The sequence below is a fragment of the Megalops cyprinoides genome, chromosome 11, assembly GCF_013368585.1.
Source record: "Megalops cyprinoides isolate fMegCyp1 chromosome 11, fMegCyp1.pri, whole genome shotgun sequence".
In the NCBI taxonomy this organism is placed as follows: Eukaryota; Metazoa; Chordata; class Actinopteri; order Elopiformes; family Megalopidae; genus Megalops; species Megalops cyprinoides.
Window position 1 is genome coordinate 18317698 of NC_050593.1, and position 24067 is coordinate 18341764.

A 24067-nucleotide genomic window follows, 5' to 3' on the forward strand; every position below is an offset into this window, starting at 1 on the left:
ATCAACTAGAACGCAACCTTTTTGTGTGACCAGCCAACTGGTCTCCCACCCAGTGTCAAATGCATGACGTACAGATAAGCAATCATATCTGCAATCATAGTAACCATTAATGCCATTAAATTAATTTAAAAATAAACGATGTACTTCAAATCTGTCACACTTCTGACATCACTGAACCTTCATTGTTCATTCAACCGCCAATGAAATGAATTCAAAAAGCATGGTAATTAAAATGTTAAGGTAACAATAAAGGGAAGAGTAAAAATTGGTGAAAAGGAATGATGAACTTAAAATACTTGAATAAAAAAAAATAATAATAAAATAATTTAAAGGGGGAATTGAGGACAGGTGCAGGCTTTACATATATTTTTTTTCTTAATTGCATGCCTATTTCTCAATCCTTTTTGGTTTTTGTGCGCTTTTTGTTTTTATTAATCCTTTTTTTATTTCTTCAATCCCCTTTGTATAGTCTCTTTTTAATGTCCCTTTTCAATTTCATTGTCCTTTTTCAATTTCATGGTTCGGTTATTAAAATCTGTCAGTCACTCATCAGAGGGTTAGTATGTCATTTTAGGATACTGACTCCATGCAGGTGAGGGGAAGTGACTCTTTTCAAAGAGGGTGAGGTATACACTAAGCAACAAGATGTTTGAGATGCTGCCAAGCAGGTATGCCTTCATTATCAAAGGAAACATAAGAGGCTGGTATTATGCAGCAAGCGGACAATGCACCAATTTTCAGAGGTCCTTTGTAAGATGTGAAAAGGCCTGGGCAAGCAAGATGGTGTCATGTCTAATAATTTATAATGGGTATGGGCTATCTCTTCTGCTTCTATGACCCCTGATAGAAGGGGAGTGCTAAATACAGAGTAGTCTAACCTCAGCTTAATTTTGAGTGCACTCATTGAATGTTCCTGTCTAGAGTGAAATTAATGATGAGCTGGGAAGGTTGTTGACAATATGTTCAAATGCGGTTTTCCTAAAGCAGGTTTTTAGATGATTGTCTGGGTATCACTTCTTATGAATACCCTTTTTGCAAAACTATTGTGAAACATTTTCATGACATGACCTAACAGGCTTCCTCTCAGCACTGGCCCATGTATTAATTCAGTTAGAAGCTTGACGTGCTTGATCAATAAACAGAGAAGGAGGTACAATGGTGCATGGAACATGCTAGAATGGTGTCTGCTTAATAGCTAAAAGGGACGTAAAAACAACTAAACACAGCAGAATACTGCACTGCCTCAAATCCTTGAAATGTACATACAAATTCATTGGTCTCAGGTCCTCCAATATTATTTTCAATAAGGAACATAGTCTGAACAGAATGTGAATTGGTGAAATTATATCAGAATTGTCTACATATTGTACACCCCCTACTGAAAAAACGAGATAGACGAGTGTATAGAATGTTTTATTTACATAATAAAGAATATACCAGGTATGACATATTTTGTTTGATATAGTTGACACGTTTTCAGTCACTTAGACTGCTGTAATGCACATTTTGTGTTGCTAAAGAAGGCCATCGACAGATTCCAACTTGTTGAGAATGTTGCTGGTAAAATCTTAACCGGAATCAGAAAGAGAGAGCACATTACTCCAGTTCTGGCTGCACTTCTTTGGCTCCCAGTCTCCTTTATAATTGGTTTTAAGGTTGTTTTAACATGTTTTTAAAGCTCTTAATGTTCTAGCACCTGCATACATACCCTTAAATTTTATAATGGTGCCCTACTTAATATCCCAAAGGTTGAAAAAAGAAAAGGTGGTGAGGGAGCTTTCTGCTTTGAGCTGCAATTGCTGTATGAAAAGTGCTACATAAATAAAGTTTATTATTATTATTGTAATTATTGTCATTGTAATTATTGTCATGAACAGTGACATAGTGTTTTATATCCATCTTCTTGGCAAGTGTGGAATTACAATGGCAATTTACTGACATAACAGAAGCATCCACTTGGGATGAACTGCAGATTGCCTAATTGAAACCTGTGGTCAGTGAGGGTCAATTGGGGGTGATGTGAAAGTGACCACAATGCCAGGGGTGAATTTATGCGATACTACAGTAGTCACACATTGATAATTTTTTTTTATCTCCAGGCAATATTTTGCACAGTAGAAGTGCATTTTTAAATGGTGTCAAACAAAACTGCACCACTCCCTTTTCGCCCATGTACTTCAGAAATCACTTACTTAAACATAAGGAAATCACTACATTAGTTATGAAAACTGTGCTAACATAGAATACCTGATAGAGGAACTCTGAAAGAGATGGACAAACCACTTTGTCACAATCACCAGGAGGCCATTCTGGGAAACAATGTGAAATTTTATTAACAGATATAATTAAATAACATTTAGTTCATAAAAAAGAAAATTAAAAAAGTGGGTTGGTCGGACTGTTTCCAGGAGTGGCCCCTGCAACACACACATACACGTGTGTGCGTGCGCACACACACACACCAAACATACAATAACTTAATGATAAAAGAAGGCAGAGATACAGTAAGGAAGAGAGAGACAGACAGATAAAAGGCTAGGCCACAGTAGGGACATGATTTTAGGGGGTGGAATATATACAGAGGGGTTGGGTATGTACAGGGGGGGTGGGGTATATACAGGGGGTCAAGTATGTACAACAGGTCAGTTTGTGCGATGTTGCGTACGGCTCAGGCCTCGCTCTCCCCTGTGGGGGCGTTCTGCACCTCGTCCTCCAAGATGGGAACGATCAGGTTGTCCTTGGACATCAGGCTGTACTTCATCACAAACCGTGTGAAGCGGAAACACAGGCAGGTCTCATTCTGCAGGGGGGAGAGAGAGAGATTGGGGGTAAAGATACAGGGGGACGAGTGGAGAGGGGAAGGCCCTGTTCTGCTGCTCTGATCCCCTAGCCCCCACACCCTTGCTGACTCACCTCATACTTGTCGAATATCTGGCGGTGGTGGAAATAGGCGTGGGAAAATATCCTGTAGATCCGCCGACACACCGAACCCAACTTGGCTACGGAGGACTCTTTGATGCTCACGCTGCAAGGAGAGTGGGAGTTACAATCCACAGTTAGCACTCACAAAGGAACTGCTCAGATCAGCGTCTACAAAGGTGCGGGTTCGATAAGTGTGTGTTACATTACATCACATTCATTTAGCAGACGCTCTTATCCAGAGCGACTTCCAGCACAATAGAACTTAAGCGTATCCGTTCAAGTTGTTGTGTTAACAGGTGGAGGCACACATTGGATTAGGGGCTGTTAACAGGTGGAGACGTGTGTTGGATGAGTGTGTGTGGATTGGATGGATGTGCTCACCGGCTGGGAAAATACTTGTTGCTGTTGAGAAGGCAGGCAGCTCCATCCAGTGTGTGCCTTGTGTAGTCAATGGCAGGACACTACAAGCGGTAACACACCACATAGGCATGAGTCACACCATACACCACAGGGAACAACTGCTGCTTAAGACATTAAAAAGATGATACCAGGACAGGAGCACTGGACACTCACCTCTTTGGGGGTCTTGTGTGCAGCACACAGGAAGATCCACTGCTCTGTGGCTGTCATTTGGGTGCAGGTGTCTGGGTGACACTCACTCTACGGGTACACATCACATCACTGCATTTCTCATCAAAGCACACCACTTTACATCAGATCACGCATACTACAGCATATCACAGCACATTTTGCTGATAAAATGAAGCCCAAACAATTATGTAATTATTACTGCAAATCCAAAACAGTATTCAATTACTGATTCCACTATGTGCATATGTAAAAAATAACTTGCCCTAGCAATGATATTCCTATTAGCTGTCAGGAGGCAGCATCTGGCATCAACCAACAGCAACTAGGAGTCCACCAGAACACATGCCTTAACAGTACTTGAACACAGTACACATTGAGCGGTGCAGTTATCAGAAAGAGTACCTGCAATTTGACAGCCAGTCCATTGAGCTCCAGGCAGAACTGTCTGTGAGTGACAGAAGGAGAACACACTGAACACTTATGAAATGCTGAGCACATAAGCATTGTGTAGAACAGTGTTGGGTGTGTGAGCATTGTGTAGAACAGTGTTGGGTGTGTAAGCATTGTGTAGAACAGTGTTGGGTGTGTGAGCATTGTGTAGAATAGTGTTGGGTGTGTGAGCATCATGTAGAACAGTGCTGGATGAGTACCTGAGGTGCTCGTATTTCCACACCCCCTCATCCTGTCCCTCAGGGGGCTCGAGGATCTTGTCAATGTTGGAGCAGTCTGAGCGAATGTTCTGCTGGATGTACTGTAAAGGATAACTGGGTCGTTAAAACTGGAACAGTGGACATGATTCTACAAACTTCCCACTGCAACTGTTCAACAGGCCACTTCAGACTCTAACCAACTTCTCACATGCTACATCACACTCTAACCAACGTGATGGGTCAAAATGAAAGATTTATTTAATCAAACCAAGTTACATGCAGTAATGACTGCATACACATAGCATGTATTATTACTGCTACACAACACATTTTATAGTAATACAGCATACAGCAAGCAAAATGTTTGTGGATCTTGCAAACCAATACTGTACAAACAGGCAAATCATGTGACCCATCTTTGTACACTAATGGGATACTGAACAAAATCAGTTGCTTGGAATTGCATGTTAACTGCATGTAAACTCATTCATGTAATGTCAGCTGAGGATGACCGAGATGGCTGGAAAGGATGGCCCCTTTGGTGACAGTCATAATTGGGATACCTACATCTTTATTTGAAGTCCAGCTTTTAAGGCTTATTAACTAAATCTGCAAGACTACTTTACTTAAGGATTGGGTTGTGTATGTTCCAAAAAATTAGTGATTTTTCACTTGTCCAATAACACAAATGACACTAAAACTGTCCTCTTCCCTGTGCATCTCCACCACAGGACTGAGGACCAAACATGTACATGTCTGTGTTGAAGAAAGCTTAAGAGTGCACACTGAGGTTTGGAAGCAACTACCATTTTACCACAAAAGAATGAATACAGGGTTTGCTTTCTTTTCTGTTGTTAACATATTTTTTACTAGCAGGAGAAATTTACAAACACCACAACATGCATCAAATGTATCCATAATCAGTAAGTCCTACTTTCTGCAGTAGGTCTTTTGCTAACTCTGCCCACTCTTGGTACCCGTGAAACAGCAGAATTTCTACGATTGGTTCAAGAGCCAAGGTTTTTTTTTCAGAATCACAAAGCACTCCATACTAGCAGAAAAGCAGCTCTAGTGACTTGCACTGTCAGCTAAATCCCACTCCCACACCTGCTCAAAATAAAAATGCTTTTGTGAGGATGCCCTACCTGCTGAACGGCCAGCGTGCTGTCCATCTCATCAAAGGACTCATCCGGCCAGTTATAGAAGTCCTGCAGGTACAGACAATGTGATCAGTCTCATGACAGACATTTCAGAGGTTTATCTGTGAACAGTAGGCGACTGCTCACAGAGGTGAAAAGAACAGCATGTACAGCCTTATCTTTAAATGTCCCAAACTAATGAGTAACCTTAGACAGCAAGTTCTGTTCAACTTTGGAAGAACAAATCTTATTATGTAAACACATCAATAAAAACTTTATTCAAAATTTATTCAGCGAAAATTGTGAAATGAAAACGCAGTTTCAATATAGAGTTTTAACTGCATTTTGTCTAAGTGAACTTTTTTTACAACTGACTATACCGGAGTATAGTCCAGTGTTTTTTTAATATACCGGGAACCGGCATGCCCCTGTCTTAAATCTGAGGAATGCTCAAGCAATGAACTTCCAGTATATATGGAAAGAGGTACCTAACGTTAGTTAGCTGGCTATCTACCTGACCCAGTTCAGACTGAACTTTGTCCCATATGAACTAAGCTGTCCGAGAAGCTGCATTGTCATGACAACCAGTGTAACACCGCTTGCGATGCTGCTTGTCAATCACAAACTTAAGTCACGTTTGCTTGATTTATAAAATTACCGTACCAGCTTACATTAGCTACCGTTCGCTTATTTGCTAATTAACGTTAGGTAGAACTGTTACATACTTAGTGAGGCGCACTGACAGACTGGCCAGCAACTTCCCACGGACCGCTATCTACTGAAACACTGGTCGAATTTCGTCGACAGCTTCAAACAGTCGAGAGATCTGGTTGATTCAGTTAGTTAAATCCATAAAGTCTTCTAAAACACAAAGTGTTTGGATAACAGGGCGAAATCAGCTAATGACTAAAGGGAAATCAGCCTAAGGAAATTTCACTGATAATATTGTGAAAGAGCTACCGTAAATGTTCGCTAATCAGATCTGGTAACTAGAGTCAAGCAGTCTATTTATTTACATTTTACATTTCATTTCTCATTTCTATAACTATGGTTAGCTATCTTGCATTTTTCCCTCGAAAACAAGTTTTGCTCTTTGTCGCTTGCGTGCACTATGAAGAAAGTCATAACAAGATTGGTGATCCACAAAACTGGCAGACCAGAAACGAATGACACCAAGCGACCATTTAACGTTGTGAATATCATATTATAGCCATCTTATAACTTCACGTTAACCGGCGTTAGATGTACTATACAGTTTACAAATAGTTCATTTGCTGGCTGGCTAGACAGTGTTGATAGCTAATGTTACAAACTGCACTGGATTCGACCGTGGTCGCTAACTAAAACCACCTAATCTTTTTAAACGTGAATCGTTTAATTGCTTGTTAACTAATAATGCTTCCTTCTGAAAGCTACCGTTGGCTAGCTTGTAGTCATTTTCAAAATGATCCAAAGAATAAATATAACAGGACGGCAAACAGCTAAGTGCTAGCTAGACTGTTCAGGCCCAGCCCTTCCTGTACAGCGTAGACGGCCTCTCCAAACAGATCGCAAAAAACACCAAGATAGATGCATTTATCCATTCTTCTTGGACCCCTTCTGTTAAGGATAGCTACTACGTCCAGTACCATTCAGTTCCGAGATTAAACAGCATACCTGAGCCTTACATCCCGGCCGATTCCTCCTCAGAACTGCAGTACCCTCCGCCATGACCATCTCGCCACTACTCCCGGATACAACCAAGATGCATTGCTGCAATATCACTTCGCACCACAAGAGGAGCTGTAGTGCAGTTACGGGCAGAGCCGTGTATTAAGAGAGTTTGGACAACTCGAGTGTCAACTGTTCCGCGCTATGATTGGTTCAGGGACTATCACGTGACTCATGGGTACCATGTTGTAACCTATGTGTCATCCCAGTGCCCTTTCACGATAACAGGTTGCTCAGGTGCATTAAGTGTGTAAAACAAATTTTAAAATGCCATGCTGTTCAGCGTATGGCTGCAGCACACAGCCAAACAGGGGGAAACGAATGCACCGTTTCCACTCACCATAGAGAAATGGGTCACTGAAGTAATGCGTTCTGTAAAGAAGACCTCACCATCATGTGGTCTGGGAGGGGTACTGTGTGTGTGCGTGTGTGTGTGTGTGTGTGTGTGTGTGTGTGTGTGTGTGTGTGTAAACTCTACCAAAAGAATGGCTGTTCTGGATCCAATAGTTCATTTTATTATAGTATGAAAACAGAATTATTATTTACAAATGAATGACATAGAAAAAAAAACAAAAAACAGGGTCACTCTTCTCTTCCAAGACTTCAGTCCACATATTTTCCCAGGATATCCCCATCACGGAACAGAAAATACTCCTGAAAAATAAAATTTTGAAATTTATAAACTCAAAACTGCAATACAAGATACTCATGGTAAAAGTCAGTTTCAGCTTCTTGATCAGAACCAGGTATATGATTTTGCTTTTTGAGTTCTGGTTGAAATCAGCCCCCCTGGACCCTTAACCCTAGGGGTCCAGAACCTCTCAGATGTCTGAGGTCAAAACCATGACTGGTGTCTGTGGTGCAGATGGAAATCAGGATTGAATAGGAACTATGGGTAAGTTCCACTGGCGAGGTGTGGTAGTGAGGATACACACTGTACCTTGTCTTCCAGGATAACTTTTGTTCCTCCATACTCCGGCAGCAAGACTTTCTCCCCAACTTTTACACTGACAGGCAGTAGATTTCCATTCTGAAAGAGACAGTAAACACAGAAGACTTTAAAATGACTGCGCCACCAGCCGCATACATCTTCTGCTCATTTCTAAAGAGCTGTACTTCAGGGATGTCAGTTATCACCTTGTTTACAGACCCTGGCCCCACGGCCATCACAGTGGCCTGCAGGACCTTGCCCTGGGACTTCTCTGGAAGCATGATGCCGCCTTTTGTCACCATCTCAGCAGCTAGCCTCTCCACCAACACGCGGTCGAACAAGGGGAGAAATTTCCTAAATGCCTGCACAGGTAGAAAGATGGAAAGCTGAAGCATCAGACCCACAACCGGATTCCTGTGCATGTATCACAAAGATGTTGTGACTTTCCCTAAGAAATGCTGTGTTGTTCAGTATTGTCACCAAGGCAATACTGAGGTATTCACAATCTACTTTCCACTCTGAAATCTTTTTTTTTTTTTTTGCTAAAATGTGATAGAGCATCCCTCCATTTTCAGATTAGCTTCAGAAAACCTGTGTGCACAAAAATCTGGTTAAAGTATCTTCACAGCAGACATAGTTGTTACTTAATAGGCTGTGACATGTCACAAAGGCCATCTCTGGAACACAAGGATTACAGACTGACACATCCCAAGATGAAATAAATAAAGTGGCTTTTGACTTCAAGGACTAGAGAATATTAAATGGCCAAGTCTACATTTTCTACTAAATGATCATGAATTGTTAAAGAAAAGCTTAATTATTAACTGCAGACTTTTTTATGGAAGCTACTAGATCAGTAGTGAGGGTGAAGATCAACACTAGCTGTATGTCTAACCTGAATTTAACCTTGAGTGAAGGTCACTTTCTACAGGGAATGTGTGGTTTGGGTGGGGCTCAGCCAGTTATTGGGAGTGGGGTGTCTAAACCATGTCTGTGAAGGACAATGCCACCCTGTGTCCTATGAGACAGATAAAGCAGGGGACTGATCCAAACAGGATTTCTCTACGAATTCTACTATAAATATTTAATTTGCATGAAATTCTGCCTCTGCTATACATATAATAAATGGCAACGACAAAATAACAATAATGTAATAATCTATACCCGTATCCAACATGATATTGTGAGGCTGTCAAGGATTCATGTCACATTCAGTAATACTTTTAAAATGTGGGTAAAAATCCAAACTTCATCCCACACAATTAATTTTTATTCAATAAGCCAGCCAACCAAATGTGATAGAACTGCCATTAGTCATCCAACATCAAAGGAAGATCTGACCTTCTTGTAACTGGTCATTCAGTTTCATTCAGACTGCCCACCCAAATATTACACAGAAAACGTGTAATCGCTGGGAAACATTATCGCTGAATTTCAACATCAATCACATGTTAGGATCAACTATGGCGCCATTGCCAGCGCTCAATAATACCGCCCCGGATATTACGAAATAAACCGGCAGCAAGACCTCTTCCGTAACGCAAGGGCAAAAGTAGGTTCAACATGCCGTGTGCCTGCTTAGCACCTGCAGTACCATGCTGCAACCAAGAACGAAAAGCAGAGAATGCCCATAGTGTCACGGAGAACATTTTGTCAAAACAAATGAACAAAAATACCGTAACGAAACCCAACGTTTCAGATAGCAACCAATACCATGGCAATTGATATCTGCGTATATTAAAGCATTCGTAGGTTCTGCGATAACATCCAGTTTAGTGTTGAGACAACTTTGTTCGCCAGCTAGACTGGCTAGCTGGCTAGTTATATCACACACTGTGTGTCCTTCTGTATCACTTAAGTTTTCACAACATTCATAAATTTTCATTTCTTTCGCGATGGCACTCAATACAGCATTATGTGATGGATTGGGATAAATGGTGCTCTGTATGCAGAGTTGTTCCCGTGTTTTTGTAAGATGCACTTTAATACTCTTGTTTAGTAAATCGTTCTCCATAAAAGCATCTGCTAGGTTGCAACATGTAAATGAAGTTCAAGTCCACACTCGAGAAAATTCTCTGATCGCACACTATCCTTTTCATGTTACAACTCGATAGCAATAAAGCAAGTAAGGGTGAGACACGAAAATAGCATCAAATCCATGCTCCAGTGTAAAGTAATCTACGTATAATGAATACACACAGTTGTGTAAAAAAATGGCAATTTGGTTGTCTTACCATGTCTCCGTGTGCGTAAGATCTGGACACACTTGTGATCTTTCAGAGACAGTCTGCAGCCGTATCCCACGTGAAAAAATGAGCCACAATCATTGGGCGCGTGCGCGACCTCCACAAGGAACTCCTTCACCAGCAAATCTTGCGTATTTCCCTCATACTGTGCGGCAGGCGTTACAAATAAAAGGGTCCCCATGCAATTAAAACAGTTATGTCGAAAATACACACTATTAACCACAGATATCCGGCAGAAATTTATCTATTCATTATAAATCTATTATTTATAATAGATTTATTTATCCATACCATTGCATCAATATTACAAAATATCAACCTTTGACCCTTTCCAAAAATGTTTTCCTCCAATAGCGGGTGCGAAGTTTCTCGAATTCTAAACCCAGGAACGAGAATTGCTCTGAGGGCGGGGGAATCCCGAGCAATCTGAGAAACATTTCAAAATAACGCTGTTGCAAAATCTAACACTTAGCTAGCGTGATAGAGTTGTTTCAGTGTCCTCATTATGTTAATAAGGGCTGGGGTGATTAATTGGTCCTTTGTATTACATGTTACACACTGCATATTATGGCATGCTTGTTGCGGGGCCGCCCGGCGTTTTACCCGGATGCAAAAGGCCATGTGCGCTCACTGGCGATTTGCACTGCTCATGCACTTGCAGAATCCCACAGCTTGACTCTGCCAAAGCGGACACACGATTGGCATTCCTGCGGACCCTTTCCCTATTAGCCAAACAGTGAGTACTAGACAGCTTGGAGTATCTAAGAATTGTTACATAGATGCAGTTACCCGGAAAGCGAATTCGATCTGTGGTGTTTGTGCCAATGTCAAAAGTGACACGAAATTATGCAACCTGATAGTGTTAGCTAGCCATCTTTTTTAGCCAGCTGTGTATCGATGTGGCGAGCTGTCTAGCTAGCCAACAAGCTATGCCTTCTTTGTAAGTGTTCATGCCAATGCGTGATTTGCTAGACAATAAGATCACATTTCGCTAGAAACAATTCGTCTTATCTAACTGATGTGCATGCTACACGTGGTAGTGACAGAACCCCCACCCACACACCCCTGTAACTCAATGAGACTTTTAATGAATTTACCTACATACAATTCAGTTCACTGCCGCGGAACTCACGAATGCAGTAGTATTGAAAAATACAAGTATTTACAGTTTGATTACGATAGATGAATAACTGTCTAGCTACATAGAGAATAATTAGCTAAATGTGTTCACTGGATTGCTACCTGAAGTGTGTAACATTAGCTAGAATGTTCTGTCTGTGTAGGCTGTGTATCTAGTTAATAATGCAATAGGCTGCATGGAATGTAGTGTTATTTTGTACACCAGTATGATCTCGTTCCAGAATATTCGGTGCTGCAGTGATTTTGGGGTGTGTGTTGAAGAGCGTGGTCTTTGGACAAACTTGAGTTTGTTGTCATTTCGGTGCACTGTACGATTTTGACCTTGTGACGCATGACCCTAGGCGTAACAGTGTGATGCCAGGGAACATTTCCAAATTAGTATTGGTACTAGACTAACTTTGTGGCAATGTGCTTCATCAGCCGAATGGACACAGGTTGCAGTTTCACATCTTCTAAATTTTAATGAAGATGATTTCGCAAGTATTAAGCAACGCAAACGTTGGGAATCACGGCACATGTTGATCGTCGTATTGCGAGTGTTGAAACATTGAATCGAAAGAGTGATTTTAGGACATTTCAGCCCCTAAAAACTAAGCTACTTTCAGTTTATGTCTAAACCATAAATATAGATACTGAGTGTAAACTAATGGGAGACACCTCTTCTACTTTTTTAAACCCAGACCTGGATCACAGTTTATGCAGATTGGAATCGGCAGAATTGACCTTGGTCCCGCAATAGACTGTCTTTAAATCACTGCATTGTCAAGGATGTGTAAAAGTCTAAAATAAAACGGTATACATGTAATATTAGGCAGACTGGATACCAGTGTGATGCTGGCCTTTGAATCATATAATTAATTTTAATTTGGGAGGCTTGTGTATAATTGTTGTCAAATCAGATCTCTGAGTCCCTGGAGAATTTTTACTTCTGTTTGGACTCTGACTTCAGTTTGGCATCAGCTTCTTTCACATTTTCCCGGGGACCGAAAGTGCAAAAGCTTCAAACTGTTAGGGGGGGTGCAGTGTGTCTTATATAATGCTGTGTTCTCCTCCACAGTAATGCTGCGTTTAATTGCTGCGATGAGGCAGATGCGCCCTGCCTGCAGGACTCTCGCCCCACACATCACCCGTGCGTACGCCAAGGATGTCAAGTTTGGAGCTGACGCCCGTGCCCTCATGCTGCAGGGTGTCGACCTGCTGGCTGATGCTGTTGCTGTCACCATGGGCCCCAAGGTACGGGGCTGAGGGAAGCAGGGAAAGGATGAGATATGACTCAAGGTGTAGCTCATAGGTCATTGGGGGTGCACTGTGTCTTACGGTGTTATTTCCAGTCTGATTTTGATTATAATTTGGTATTGATCTGGATTTCATATCCCTTAACAAGTAATTGTCAGTTTTTTTTCATTTGTTACAGATGTGGGTTGTTGCATCATTCTGTTAGAAGCAATGATAACAAGTAAGAGTAGGATCTCCAGGTTATCCCTGTGTGAAAGCTGGGAGACAGTGTACTTCATTTTGAAAAGGGATGTACTGTAACATTATGGACACCACAGCAAGCTAAAGGAGATCATTACAAATACATATATGTTTACACCTCTTGTTCTGTACCAGTGATTTTCCAGAGAATCCCTTGCTGCTGTGTAGGGTCTGTGCCATTTCTTCTTCCTGTCAGAGTTAGGTCTTTTTCTCTGTTGAAATCTGTTCCTGCCCCCTACCACAGGGTCGCACGGTCATCATCGAGCAGAGCTGGGGCAGTCCCAAGGTGACCAAGGATGGCGTCACGGTGGCCAAGAGCATCGACCTTAAAGACAAGTACAAGAACATCGGGGCCAAGCTGGTGCAGGACGTGGCGAACAACACCAATGAGGAGGCTGGGGACGGCACCACCACTGCCACCGTGCTGGCACGCGCCATCGCCAAGGAGGGCTTCGACACTATCAGCAAGGGTGCCAACCCCGTCGAGATCCGCCGTGGCGTCATGCTGGCTGTGGAGACGGTCATCGGGGAACTGAAGAAGCTGTCCAAACCTGTCACCACTCCCGAGGAGATCGCCCAGGTACACCCTGCACCTGGCTCTGAAGTGGAGGAACATACACAGACACACATAGGCAACTCACAGGCAAACGCAGGCAAATACACCTGGAGCTATTGGCCAAACACAAAAGCACAGTTATCTATTGAGATTGTTCAGCTTGCAGTGGGAAGATCTTGTTTTAATAAATAAATTAGTAAGGCATATTATGTAAACAGAAGAGCTGTATCTGAAGAGCTGAAAATGGAATGTCTTGCATTGCTGTGGTAACTGAAATTAACGTAAGTGCTTCCTTTTTTAGAGTATTATGGGGTTTCACTGTTAATACACGAATCTCACCATTGACCACTTAGGAGTCATAAATCTTGTTTAATGTGTTTGATTGGAGGGAATTCCTTGTTCTCACTTTAGGTGGCCACTATCTCTGCTAATGGAGACAGCGAGGTTGGTGCCATCATCTCTAATGCTATGAAGAAAGTGGGGCGCAGGGGAGTCATCACAGTGAAGGTAGCCATCCTCCGCACTTCTACAGAAATATTGTCCCATTTTCTAAGGGCTGAACTTTCATTACAAGCTCAAGTGGCTTTCAAAGAGCTTCAAAGAACAAATCATATCAGGAGGCGATAACGCTAATGGTTACTGATGTCGTGTCCTATTTCTCAGGATGGTAAGACCCTGCATGATGAGTTGGACATCATTGAGGGCCTGAAGTTTGAGCGCGGTTACATTTCACCTTATTTCATCAACACTGCCAAAGGTGAGCTTCCTTCCAATCTTCATACTCAGTTCTGAGGTTGAACTGGACTGCAGTGTCAGATAACGCTTGACCTCTGACTTCTGCCTGCTCCCTAGGTCAGAAGTGTGAATTCCAGGATGCCTACCTCCTCCTGAGTGAAAAGAAGATCTCCAGTGTCCAGAGCATTGTCCCTGCACTAGAGATCGCCAACCAACACCGCAGGCCACTGGTCATTGTGGCTGAGGACGTGGATGGAGAGGCCCTCAGCACACTTGTCCTTAATAGGTCTGCTCATTCTCTTCCATCCTGTCCATTTCTCTCCTTGTGTGTTTGCCCATGCTGGCTGCCTGAATCGCACACACAAATCAACAGATAAATATTATGACCCAAACATATGTGTCTCACTGTCACTGTCTCTTGTCCCCAGGCTGAAGGTGGGCCTACAGGTGGTGGCAGTGAAGGCCCCAGGGTTTGGAGACAACAGGAAAAACCAGCTGAGGGACATGGCTATTGCTACCGGAGGCACTGTGAGTACATCTGCTATTGCCTGCAATGGCAAACATATCCTGTTGTTGTTACAATGTAATGGCTATTGACACAGCAAAACTTTGTGAAACCTCAATGGATGGAGTTGTCTTAAGTCAATTACTGGACAGATCTGAACCGATCAAAACTCTATGCTCTCCACAGCAAAGCCAGGGATTGACTGATAGTGACTCATTGTTGGCTCTTGGTAACTCACATTTGTCATTGAGTTTATAAAGACACACAGGACTTTTTCCAAAAGACAGTGAAAAGTAAAAGCCCCAGGCACTATTCCTCCTACATCTGATCCACACTCAGCTAACCCAAGACACCTTGGAATCTCAGCCACTATTTAACTGACCCAAGATCAGTTATGTGTTTATGCCTGCAAACATCAGCTTCTAAGCTCTCCTCCTCTCTACTTTGAAGGTGTTTGGTGATGAAGCGATGGGCCTTGCCCTGGAGGACATCCAGGCGCATGACTTTGGGAAGGTTGGTGAAGTGGTGGTCACTAAGGATGACACCATGCTGCTGAAGGGGCATGGCAACCCAGCTGACGTGGAGAAGCGCGTGGCCGAAATTGCTGAGCAGCTAGAGGCCACCACCAGTGACTATGAGAAGGAGAAACTGAACGAACGCCTGGCCAAGCTGTCAGATGGGGTGGCCGTGATAAAGGTGAGGTTAGGTTTCACAGCATTTACTGACAATTTGTCTCCAAAATGCCTTTTTCTGTCAGCTGCTGTACTCCCTGTGTGTGTGTGTGTGTGTGTGTGTGTGTGTGTGTGTGTGTGTGTGTGTGTGTGTGTGTGTGTGTGTGTGTGTGTGTGTGTGTGTGTGTGGGGGTTGTGTCTAATGGCTAGCATGTGGCTAAGTATTCACATATACCAATGATACCAGATGCAGTGTGGAATTTGTATGTTGTAGCAATATGCCGTGGAGTCAGAATTTTCACATTGTCAAGTATACACCACAAAGTTTGATGGTGTGGATCATGGCAGAGAGATGAAGGATTGATAGTTTGCACTATATCAGAGAGATTCGGGAGTTGACAGTATGGTCTATGCCAGAGCGACCTAAGGCTCCCATGCAAGATGGTGACCATCTGTGATTCTCAGGTGGGGGGAACTAGTGACGTGGAGGTGAATGAGAAGAAGGACCGTGTGACAGACGCCCTGAATGCCACCCGGGCAGCTGTGGAGGAAGGCATTGTGCCAGGTGGGGGCTGTGCCCTCCTGCGCTGCATCCCTGTCCTGGACACCATCACACCTGCCAATTCTGACCAGAGTACTGGTATGTATGCATGAGGACTCCACCCATTAATAAGGATTCAGGATTATTATTTTGATAGAATCTCCTCTGTTTTAGCTCTATCCAGGCCTTTTTTTAATTTAGAGCCTTTTAGAGATGTTGGGTAGATTTATGAATGTGCCATGCCTGTATGATGAAAATCTTATGCAAATGCTCAGCTTGTCTTTCTTGTACTCCCTTTTTCGTTGCTGGACCAGCCTGGCCCCTTTTCTACTTTAGAGCTGGAACTCTGCTAGTTTGCTTAGTTCAGGATACTGGTAGTTTCCCATTACTTTTGGTGATGTTGGCCCCTGTGATAAAAAAATCACCCTCCCAGCCTGAGAGCACATCTTTCCTGCATAGCATTATTCTGAATGCTGCTGTTTTTGGACACCCTCCCCTTCCCACATACAGGCATCGAAATCATCCGCCGAGCTCTGCGAATCCCAGCCATGACCATCGCAAAGAACGCAGGTGTGGAGGGCTCTCTGGTGGTGGAAAAAATCCTGCAGAGTGGGGCAGAGATGGGCTATGATGCCCTGCAGGGCGAGTATGTCAACATGGTGGAGAAGGGCATTATCGACCCAACCAAGGTATGCCCAGAAGAGAAGGAGATAAATGTGTCTATGATGACATACAGCAGACATTCCTTACGCTTACGAACACAGTGTCAGATCTAAGCCTAATTTTTTTTCAGCTTATGTTGATTTTTTTTTTTTTTTTTAGCAGGATTGTCACTATTGTCTTCCTTTCTGCTAAACAAAAAAAGCTACTATGTCTAATACTTACGATGATGACCATCATCTGAGTGCTTAGGTTTGAGCAGTGTATCAGCATTGCACTGTTTTTTTTTTTTTTTTTGCTTTAATTTTAAAACTTATATTCTCCTGTTTTCAGTATAATTCTAGACCATTCCCCTGATAATTCTTTTAAAGGTAAAAGTTTGAAAGGATGGGACTTGAACCCAATATAATTATTCTCTTATTGTGATTGATGCACCCCTTCCATCTCCTCCCGCTTCCTTTAGAGATGGTTATTGCCATGATTGCCAAGTCATTCATTTCTTTCCCCCCTGCAGGTTGTGCGGACAGCGCTGCTGGATGCAGCCGGTGTTGCGTCCTTACTTTCTACTGCCGAGGCTGTGGTCACAGAGCTGCCCAAGGAGGAGAAGGAAGGTGGCATGCCAGGGGGCATGGGTGGCATGGGTGGCATGGGAGGAATGGGAGGAATGGGTGGGGGCATGTTCTAATCCCGCCCCACTCCCGAGTACTCTGACTCAGTGCAGGGGGCGGGGGCCACGGGGACAGGTTGCCTTCTCCCCCTCTACCTGCTGAACTCATTGATCACTGGAGTTTGTGGAACTGCAAAGGGAGGCCACCCCTCCAACATCCCACATTTTGCCGCCCAGGAAGCCGCCATGACTGTGGACTTGATGCTGGCTGCAGCTGCAGCCCCTCTGTCCAGCCCCAATCTTGACCAATTCCACCCCGTGGAGGCTTCACACAGTGTAGAACGACAGCACTCGCTCTCGTTAAATGCTGGAAACTTTACTTTAATCCCTCTCAAACTAACAGAAGTTGTAAATGCTGTTTACATGGTTTTCTTATTTGTGTCAATCTGAAGTGCTGGTGAGTCCAGGAAGGTCCTTACTGTGTAATGCTGAATAACAGTAAAAATACCGCACTGCCCTCCTATTCTGTTATCCCTGATGGGCCGAGGGAGGGAAGCATACATCGGACCAAGAAGGTCGGGACACAGCAAGGCATGGCAATTGGAGAATCGCGGCTATAGCAAGACTGCTCCAAGGCCCTGTCACCTGTTTGTCACTTGTCATTAACCACTTAACTGTTCTTTCTTTTATCCATGTTATATGTTCTTGGTACATGCTTCTTTTGGTACTTAACTTGCCAATGAAGACTTGATTAAATATCTGCACTTACTGTCATTGAGTGTGTTTCATACACCTGCACTTTTTCAGCAGTTGGGTCAGAATTACTGATGAACAGTTGATGTCCTCAGAAGTTTAGGGTTATGGTTAGGGTTAGGGTTACTCAGAAGTTTTTCTTCTGTTCACCTGAGAAACTAAAGCCTGAAAATCACTGTGATGTTTGAGTATCTGCCTACTGATGTTATCACTAACTGTTTTTATCATGTCAGTCATCCAAAGGATTAAAGATTAAGAACCAATTTGCATGCAGATTGCAGAGAAAGGTCAGTTTTCCTGATAAACAGAACATGCTTACTTTGGGGTGGCACTTGCAGAACAGTGGAATTGTAGATCACTGTATAATGAATTGCATTTAATGGTGAAATGTTCTCATTCTGTAACCCTGGTAGCAGGTGAGTGTCAATATTTTTGTGGGGTGGGACAGAGGGCAGGTTTTGTGTGCTTGAATGATAGTGGGATGTGGGCCGAATTCTTGTACAGTAGTATCAATTGTCAAGTATTCCACCATTAGATGCAAAAGCCTGTTGTCGAGCCTTGACTGGTGCAAGATGTAACAAGCCTACTTTTTTGCTGTTGATGTCAGTAAATGAATGCGTTTGCCTTCCCATAGGCTGGCATTGCTTTGTAATGGAAAATCATTTGAACTGTGTTGCTCAATAGGACATTGCACAACAAAGGCAAATGGCCCAATTTTATCCAGTTTTTCCTTTGCTGAAGAAATAGCTGTGGTTACAAAACTGTTTTGTACAATGTGGTCAGTGATACCACACTTTTAATTTGAATAAATTCAATAATCTAAACAAACAAGTCTTTTTAAAAAGTTCCCAAAACTTGTGGTGTAAATTTTCATAAATATGGTACAGTACTTTAATATTGTTTGGCTGCCAAGATAGAATTTTCCAATAGCTATTCAAATAATAATCCTGTTTCTGCCTTCTCAAGCACTGTATGGAACTCCAGTATGTCAACTCAATTCAAAGAGATGCATTCTTCTTATACCCACTGAAACATCTGTTAGGTCTGCTATGTCACTACATGCCTTATGAATTGCAGTTTGAAACATGAAATGTCAGTGAAGTGTGATGTCATCTTTAATGTGACGTGCAATTTATCCACAGAGAGAGAGTTGGTTTTTACACAACAATATGTGCTGTCCTTCAGAAAGTTTATCATGGTCATTATTGCGATTCAGTCACTCACTAGTTACAACTACACAGCAACAGAAGACAGAGCCAGTTTGAAACTTCTATTTTAAATGGTCACACCACTTCAATGACAACAAACAAAACATATTTTTCCCCACACAAAAAGCTGTACAGGGTGCCAGGTTCCCCATTTTCCAAGGTACAGGTTGGCAACCTATACTCTTACCTATACAGCACATAAGCTCTTTTCAGGGTTTCCTACAGAAATAACTATGGCCCCGAGATCTGACTCAATGCATTTAGCTCTTTACCATTCATCCTTCCTTGAACAACTTTGATACCTCATAAAGCGAAGCAGTAAAAGGTGAGAATTGGAACCATTTTACTCTTTATTCCTTATTTCTGCTTCTCTATCCTTTTCTCTTCCCATTTCATTATCTTGCAGTAACCTGAACGTCTGTCATTAGTGATCAGTGTTTGCAGCTGAGTTTTTGAACACTTGTTTTATTTCTGCCTGAGTACAATAAGTAGACTTTGTATCTACTGATAGATTGATAGGCACTATTTTGTTTTGCTACTGTTTATGTTGCCTAATTATGAATCTGAATCTCACATGGATGACATTAGATTGTTTTGGGGTGCATACAGATTTCCATTAGAATACTGTTGCTCTAATGAAGACGACATGGTCATGCAGCTAACTGTAGATATGAGGTGGATAAGCTATACAATTTTCTTGCTTAGTGTCTCATACATACTTTCATATTTATGCTCAGAGGAACAGATGTCTGGTTTACACTGAAAATGTAATTATGCACATAAAAGCATAACTAAGAAATTCTTTTTCAACTTGATGTAATTATTTTTGCATCATTGAATAAAATTATTGTCGTATTCTTTGGGTGTACCCCTTCTGACCATCCAGCTTTCAGTAGGGTAGTATTTGGTGTGAAACACTGTTGCTTAATACAGGAAACCATATGCTCTGGATTGTATAATGATTGAACTAATGACATAATTATGAGCTTGGATGGGAAACCTCTCTTATACTCTAGGACCAGACTCCAACTCTTGTGTTTGATCTTATTAGTTAATGACTTATTTTAGTCATGTCAAATGCTATGTAGTGATAAATGCTTCAATTGAAAATTTTCCGTAGAGTATAATGGCTTAACAAACACACTTTTATGTTCAACCAATGAGCAAAGGAGGGGCTGAACACTGGATGGGATACTCTTTGTCATGTAGGCAACTGTACTACAGCAGGTGTAGTAAATTCTCACAGGAAGACGGGACAGTGTTGGAATATTGTGGGTGGGGTCAAGCTTTTAAAGCCAGCCCCCTGTCCCTCCCATGCTCTTATATGTCCCCTTTACATATGCCCGTCACGCTTCACATCACCGCTTTCCAGAATAAATGGTAAGGCCTGGCATTGTGATGACTTTGACCATTCCAAACTGTAAACATTAATCCCTTTATTGTGGATTAGTGGATAAAACGTAATTTGCCAGGACGTATAAAGAGGGACGAGAGTGAGCAATCTGCCTTGCTAGGACTTTTAACCCTGATGAATCAGGGCTTTTAGCACTATGGGCTGGATCAAGACTTTGGCAGCACTGACGGGGAGCCAAATCCTGCGTCATTAAAATAACAAAACGTATGATCCGCTGTTGTTTGATTGAGGTTTATAAAACTGGCATCAGCCTCACTCCCCTTACCCATACGCATTTTATTCCATCGAAGCATTACCCTCTGGACCTCTACCCAAAATGAGTAAGGTAAGACAGGAGCTGGAGTGCCTGAGCTTTCTCAGTGAGACTGGAAAATAACAGGCAGGAGGCTGAAGGACTGCTTGGGCGAGAAAGACAGACTGAAGGATTATGCTGTAAGTGAGAGGTGGACACAGACCAGCTCCCTGCCTTCTGCTACTTGGGGGTCATATATAGCTAACCATTCACTTCAAGGATCTTATTTTTGGACTGTAGAGAGCATCAATATTCTTTAATTTATGTTCCAGTTCCAGTTCCAGTTATTTTACCACCATTTATGATTTTGAACAGCAGAGAAACCTTTTAACTAAGACATTAAGTTATTTCTGTATCATAATGTTGTTATTTAACTAGATACTCCCAGTAAAAGGCAAGAGAAAAATGGTCAGGAAATATATGTCTCCAAATTACAAAGCAACACTGCTTGGAACTTTCATGAAAAGGAACCCAAATTTGATCCTTGCTAAGAATTTCCTGTTATTCTGCTGTTCTTCATCTGGGCTCCTAACCTAAGAGTGGAAAACTTGAGGCAGCTTTAATTGTGACTGGAGTTAACTGGAGTTAGAATAACATAAGAACAGAAGAAAAACACAATAATATACATATTATATTGTAGTGTTGAACAGCACTCGCTTAAATAAAAAATTCTTTGATGTGTGCTTGCATTGTGGTGTGGGGAAAAAATGGTGTGAAAACATTCAAATGCAATTTAAGTGGAGCAGTCAGAATACCACAGATTCAGACTTTGTGTAACATTTTGTATTATGTTCATCCGCATGTAAAAGTTATTGGATATCTGCATACTGTATGTGTGCAATATGCTGGACTTGGCCACTGTATAGTAAAAACACTGCAGTACTTATTTATAGGTTGCATAATTTACAGTGGCTGAACATTTGGTAAACATAAGTGGTATTGCCCCGCCGCCTTATTTTTTATGAGTGGAGACATGGATATGAAAAAGTATGGCATATGCAGTTATTTATATATCCCTTTGCTCTTCTTTTATAACTCATTAACCACATTAAAAGTTGAAGTTTAAGGAGCAAAAAACAGTGATAGTCTTCTTAATGCCATGTTCATTCTCTGCTCAGAATCTAACTAGAGTGATATGTATATGTCTTGAAAAGTCTGGGAACGTGAATAGAAAGAATTCATGCACAGTCAAATTCTGACTGGGTGTTCAGCGTCACTTATGTGCTTGATGGAGACAGACAGAGAGCTGTCTGTAACCACTGTAACTGCTGCTCTTGTTAACTCTGGCTGCAGATCATCTTCTACGAGGACAAGAACTTCCAGGGCCGCTCCTATGAGTGCAACACTGATTGTGCTGACATGCAGTCACACTTCAGCCGCTGTAACTCCATCCGGGTGGAGAGCGGCTGCTGGGTGTTATACGAGCGCCCCAACTACATGGGGTACCAGTATGTGCTGACCCGCGGCGAATACCCAGAGTACCAGCGCTGGATGGGCTACAATGACTGCATCTGCTCCTGCCGCACCTTTTCCTATGTGAGTAGCCTGGGAGGTCAGGTGCTCTCTCTGCGATGCCATTATTTTTAAGTCATCACTATTATGATGTAATCACATTCAGACCTGTGTGTGATTATGTCATAACAGTGACAGACTACATCAAAATCAAGGATGAAATGTTTCCATTCATGTGCTCTGCCGTATCAGGTTTTGGAGCAATGAGACATACTTTAATGTCTGCTGATTTGCTTTGGTCGAGCTTTTCTCTGAAGGTGTCTGAAGAGACAAGAAAACAAGAGTAACGTGGAAGTAGAGGGACAGGTGCAGCTTTGTTGCTGTTTTCTGTATCTTAGTGTCAGTGGCAATAAGCGTATCTAACCACTACTCCCCTTCCAAGGTGGATGTTGAATATTGAGTGCCTAGAGTTCTACTGATAAACAGTGCTCTCTATTTCTTTACCACACAAAACAGAGAGTTCTTTAGTATCCTAAAAGTTCTTTGATGGGAAAAAGAAAAAAACAATAGATGGATCAATGTTCTGGCAGAAGACTTGTGGTTTAGTTACGTTATTTTTTTATTTTCCTGTTATATCAGATGTGCCCCACGCTGTAGTAGCTCCAAAATGGCTTTTTATTGTTTTAGATAGAACAAGCAGGCAAACACAAACTTTCGACAAAGTGAAATAAGGCGACTTAATAAATGTGCTTGTCATTTTGATTAGTCCAGCTTAAATGGAACATAGGAAGTGCTGTATGTGAAAAAAACCTTTTTATTCATTATTATTTTTAATTAATATTTAAAGAAATTAATTGATTTGATTCAAAACTGACCTGGTGTAGCATTGTGTCAGCCTACCCATCAATTCATGTTACCAGACAGAATGATGTGTGCTCACTCCAAATCAATTACTATCACTGTAAACTGTTAGTTTTTCATTATGTTCTCTTCATTATTTAGTTATGAAATCAGTAATATGAACTAATACAGTGTATTTTTCATAAAGAAATATAAGTGCACATGTAGTTTTCCAGTTATCACTGATGAAGAAGCCCACACATACAGTGAAGAAAACGAATGGAGCAGGTATTTGCTCCACCTTCCCCCCTTCCCCATAGCCATTATGTCCCCTATTGTTTGCACTTGTTATTGCAGACTACCGACGGGGCCTACCGCATACGCATCTATGAGCGTCCGGACTTCCAGGGACAGATGATGGAGTTCAGTGATGACTGTGAGTCTGTCCACGACCGCTTCCGCTACCGAGACATCCACTCCTGCAACATAATCGATGGCTACTGGACCTTCTACGAACACCCCAACTACCGGGGGCGGCAATACTTCATGAGGCCTGGAGAGTACAGGAAGTTCAGTGACTGGGGCGCTACCTGTGCCACCATCGGCTCCTTCCGCAGGGTCACAGAGTTCTAAACACACACACACACAACCCACACAAGAAACCTATTAGCCATTGGCTTGTCAATAAAAGAATATTCTGGAAAAAAATTATGCCTGTTTCTTTGGTCAAATTTCACGGTGTCCACAGGAAAGAACGTTCCTTGAATGTTAGTCTGATGGAAAAGAACAAAAACAGAACCATAAAACCAGTGACAGATTGAAGTCAAAGGTTTCAAATGGTGGTATCTGCATTCACTTTTGGCTAATGATTTGGTGGTCAGTTATTAACATGTGAGGAACATGTCAGTCACTGTCCTACATCATGATACATTTTTCTTCATAGTTTTCATAAGAGGAGTCAGAGCTCAGTTTATTTTATTATTATTATTCTCCTTTTCATTCTTTCTTCCCTGCACTGTGTGTGTCCA

The 24067-nt window shown here is 42.1% G+C and overlaps 3 protein-coding genes across 5 annotated transcripts; 2 read left to right on the plus strand and 1 right to left on the minus strand.

Annotated features, from left to right (window-relative positions):
* Positions 1 to 1402: 1402 nt before the first annotated feature.
* Positions 1403 to 10363, minus strand: LOC118785586 (MOB-like protein phocein). 3 transcript variants are annotated; one of them, XM_036540377.1, is made up of 9 exons: positions 10178 to 10363; positions 8150 to 8305; positions 5309 to 5371; positions 4164 to 4264; positions 3916 to 3958; positions 3496 to 3582; positions 3304 to 3383; positions 2914 to 3025; positions 1403 to 2800 (listed from the first exon to the last, which is right to left on the minus strand). In XM_036540377.1, the coding sequence occupies exons 1-9, from the start codon at positions 10178 to 10180 to the stop codon at positions 2669 to 2671; spliced, it is 777 nt and encodes a 258-aa protein (XP_036396270.1). In that variant the 5' UTR covers positions 10181 to 10363; the 3' UTR covers positions 1403 to 2668. The 3 variants fall into 3 exon arrangements, with proteins under 3 accessions (XP_036396270.1, XP_036396268.1, XP_036396269.1); XM_036540375.1 differs by lacking the exons at positions 8150 to 8305; positions 10178 to 10363 and adding an exon at positions 6959 to 7030; XM_036540376.1 differs by lacking the exons at positions 1403 to 2800; positions 2914 to 3025; positions 3304 to 3383; ... (2 more) ...; positions 4164 to 4264; positions 5309 to 5371 and adding exons at positions 7580 to 7666; positions 7953 to 8042 and having other exon boundaries at positions 10178 to 10348.
* A 460-nt stretch (positions 10364 to 10823) lies between these two features.
* Positions 10824 to 18854, plus strand: LOC118786070 (60 kDa heat shock protein, mitochondrial-like). Its single transcript, XM_036541105.1, has 11 exons — positions 10824 to 10925; positions 12387 to 12562; positions 13050 to 13385; positions 13773 to 13868; positions 14025 to 14118; positions 14214 to 14382; positions 14525 to 14624; positions 15052 to 15297; positions 15738 to 15912; positions 16324 to 16502; positions 16988 to 18854. Exons 2-11 carry the CDS (start codon positions 12389 to 12391, stop codon positions 17156 to 17158), a joined length of 1740 nt encoding a protein of 579 aa, XP_036396998.1. The 5' UTR covers positions 10824 to 10925; positions 12387 to 12388; the 3' UTR covers positions 17159 to 18854.
* A 1917-nt stretch (positions 18855 to 20771) lies between these two features.
* LOC118785681 (gamma-crystallin M2-like) lies at positions 20772 to 23672 on the plus strand. Its single transcript, XM_036540532.1, has 3 exons — positions 20772 to 20780; positions 22041 to 22283; positions 23397 to 23672. The coding sequence occupies exons 1-3, from the start codon at positions 20772 to 20774 to the stop codon at positions 23670 to 23672; spliced, it is 528 nt and encodes a 175-aa protein (XP_036396425.1).
* The last annotated feature ends 395 nt before the right edge of the window (positions 23673 to 24067 follow it).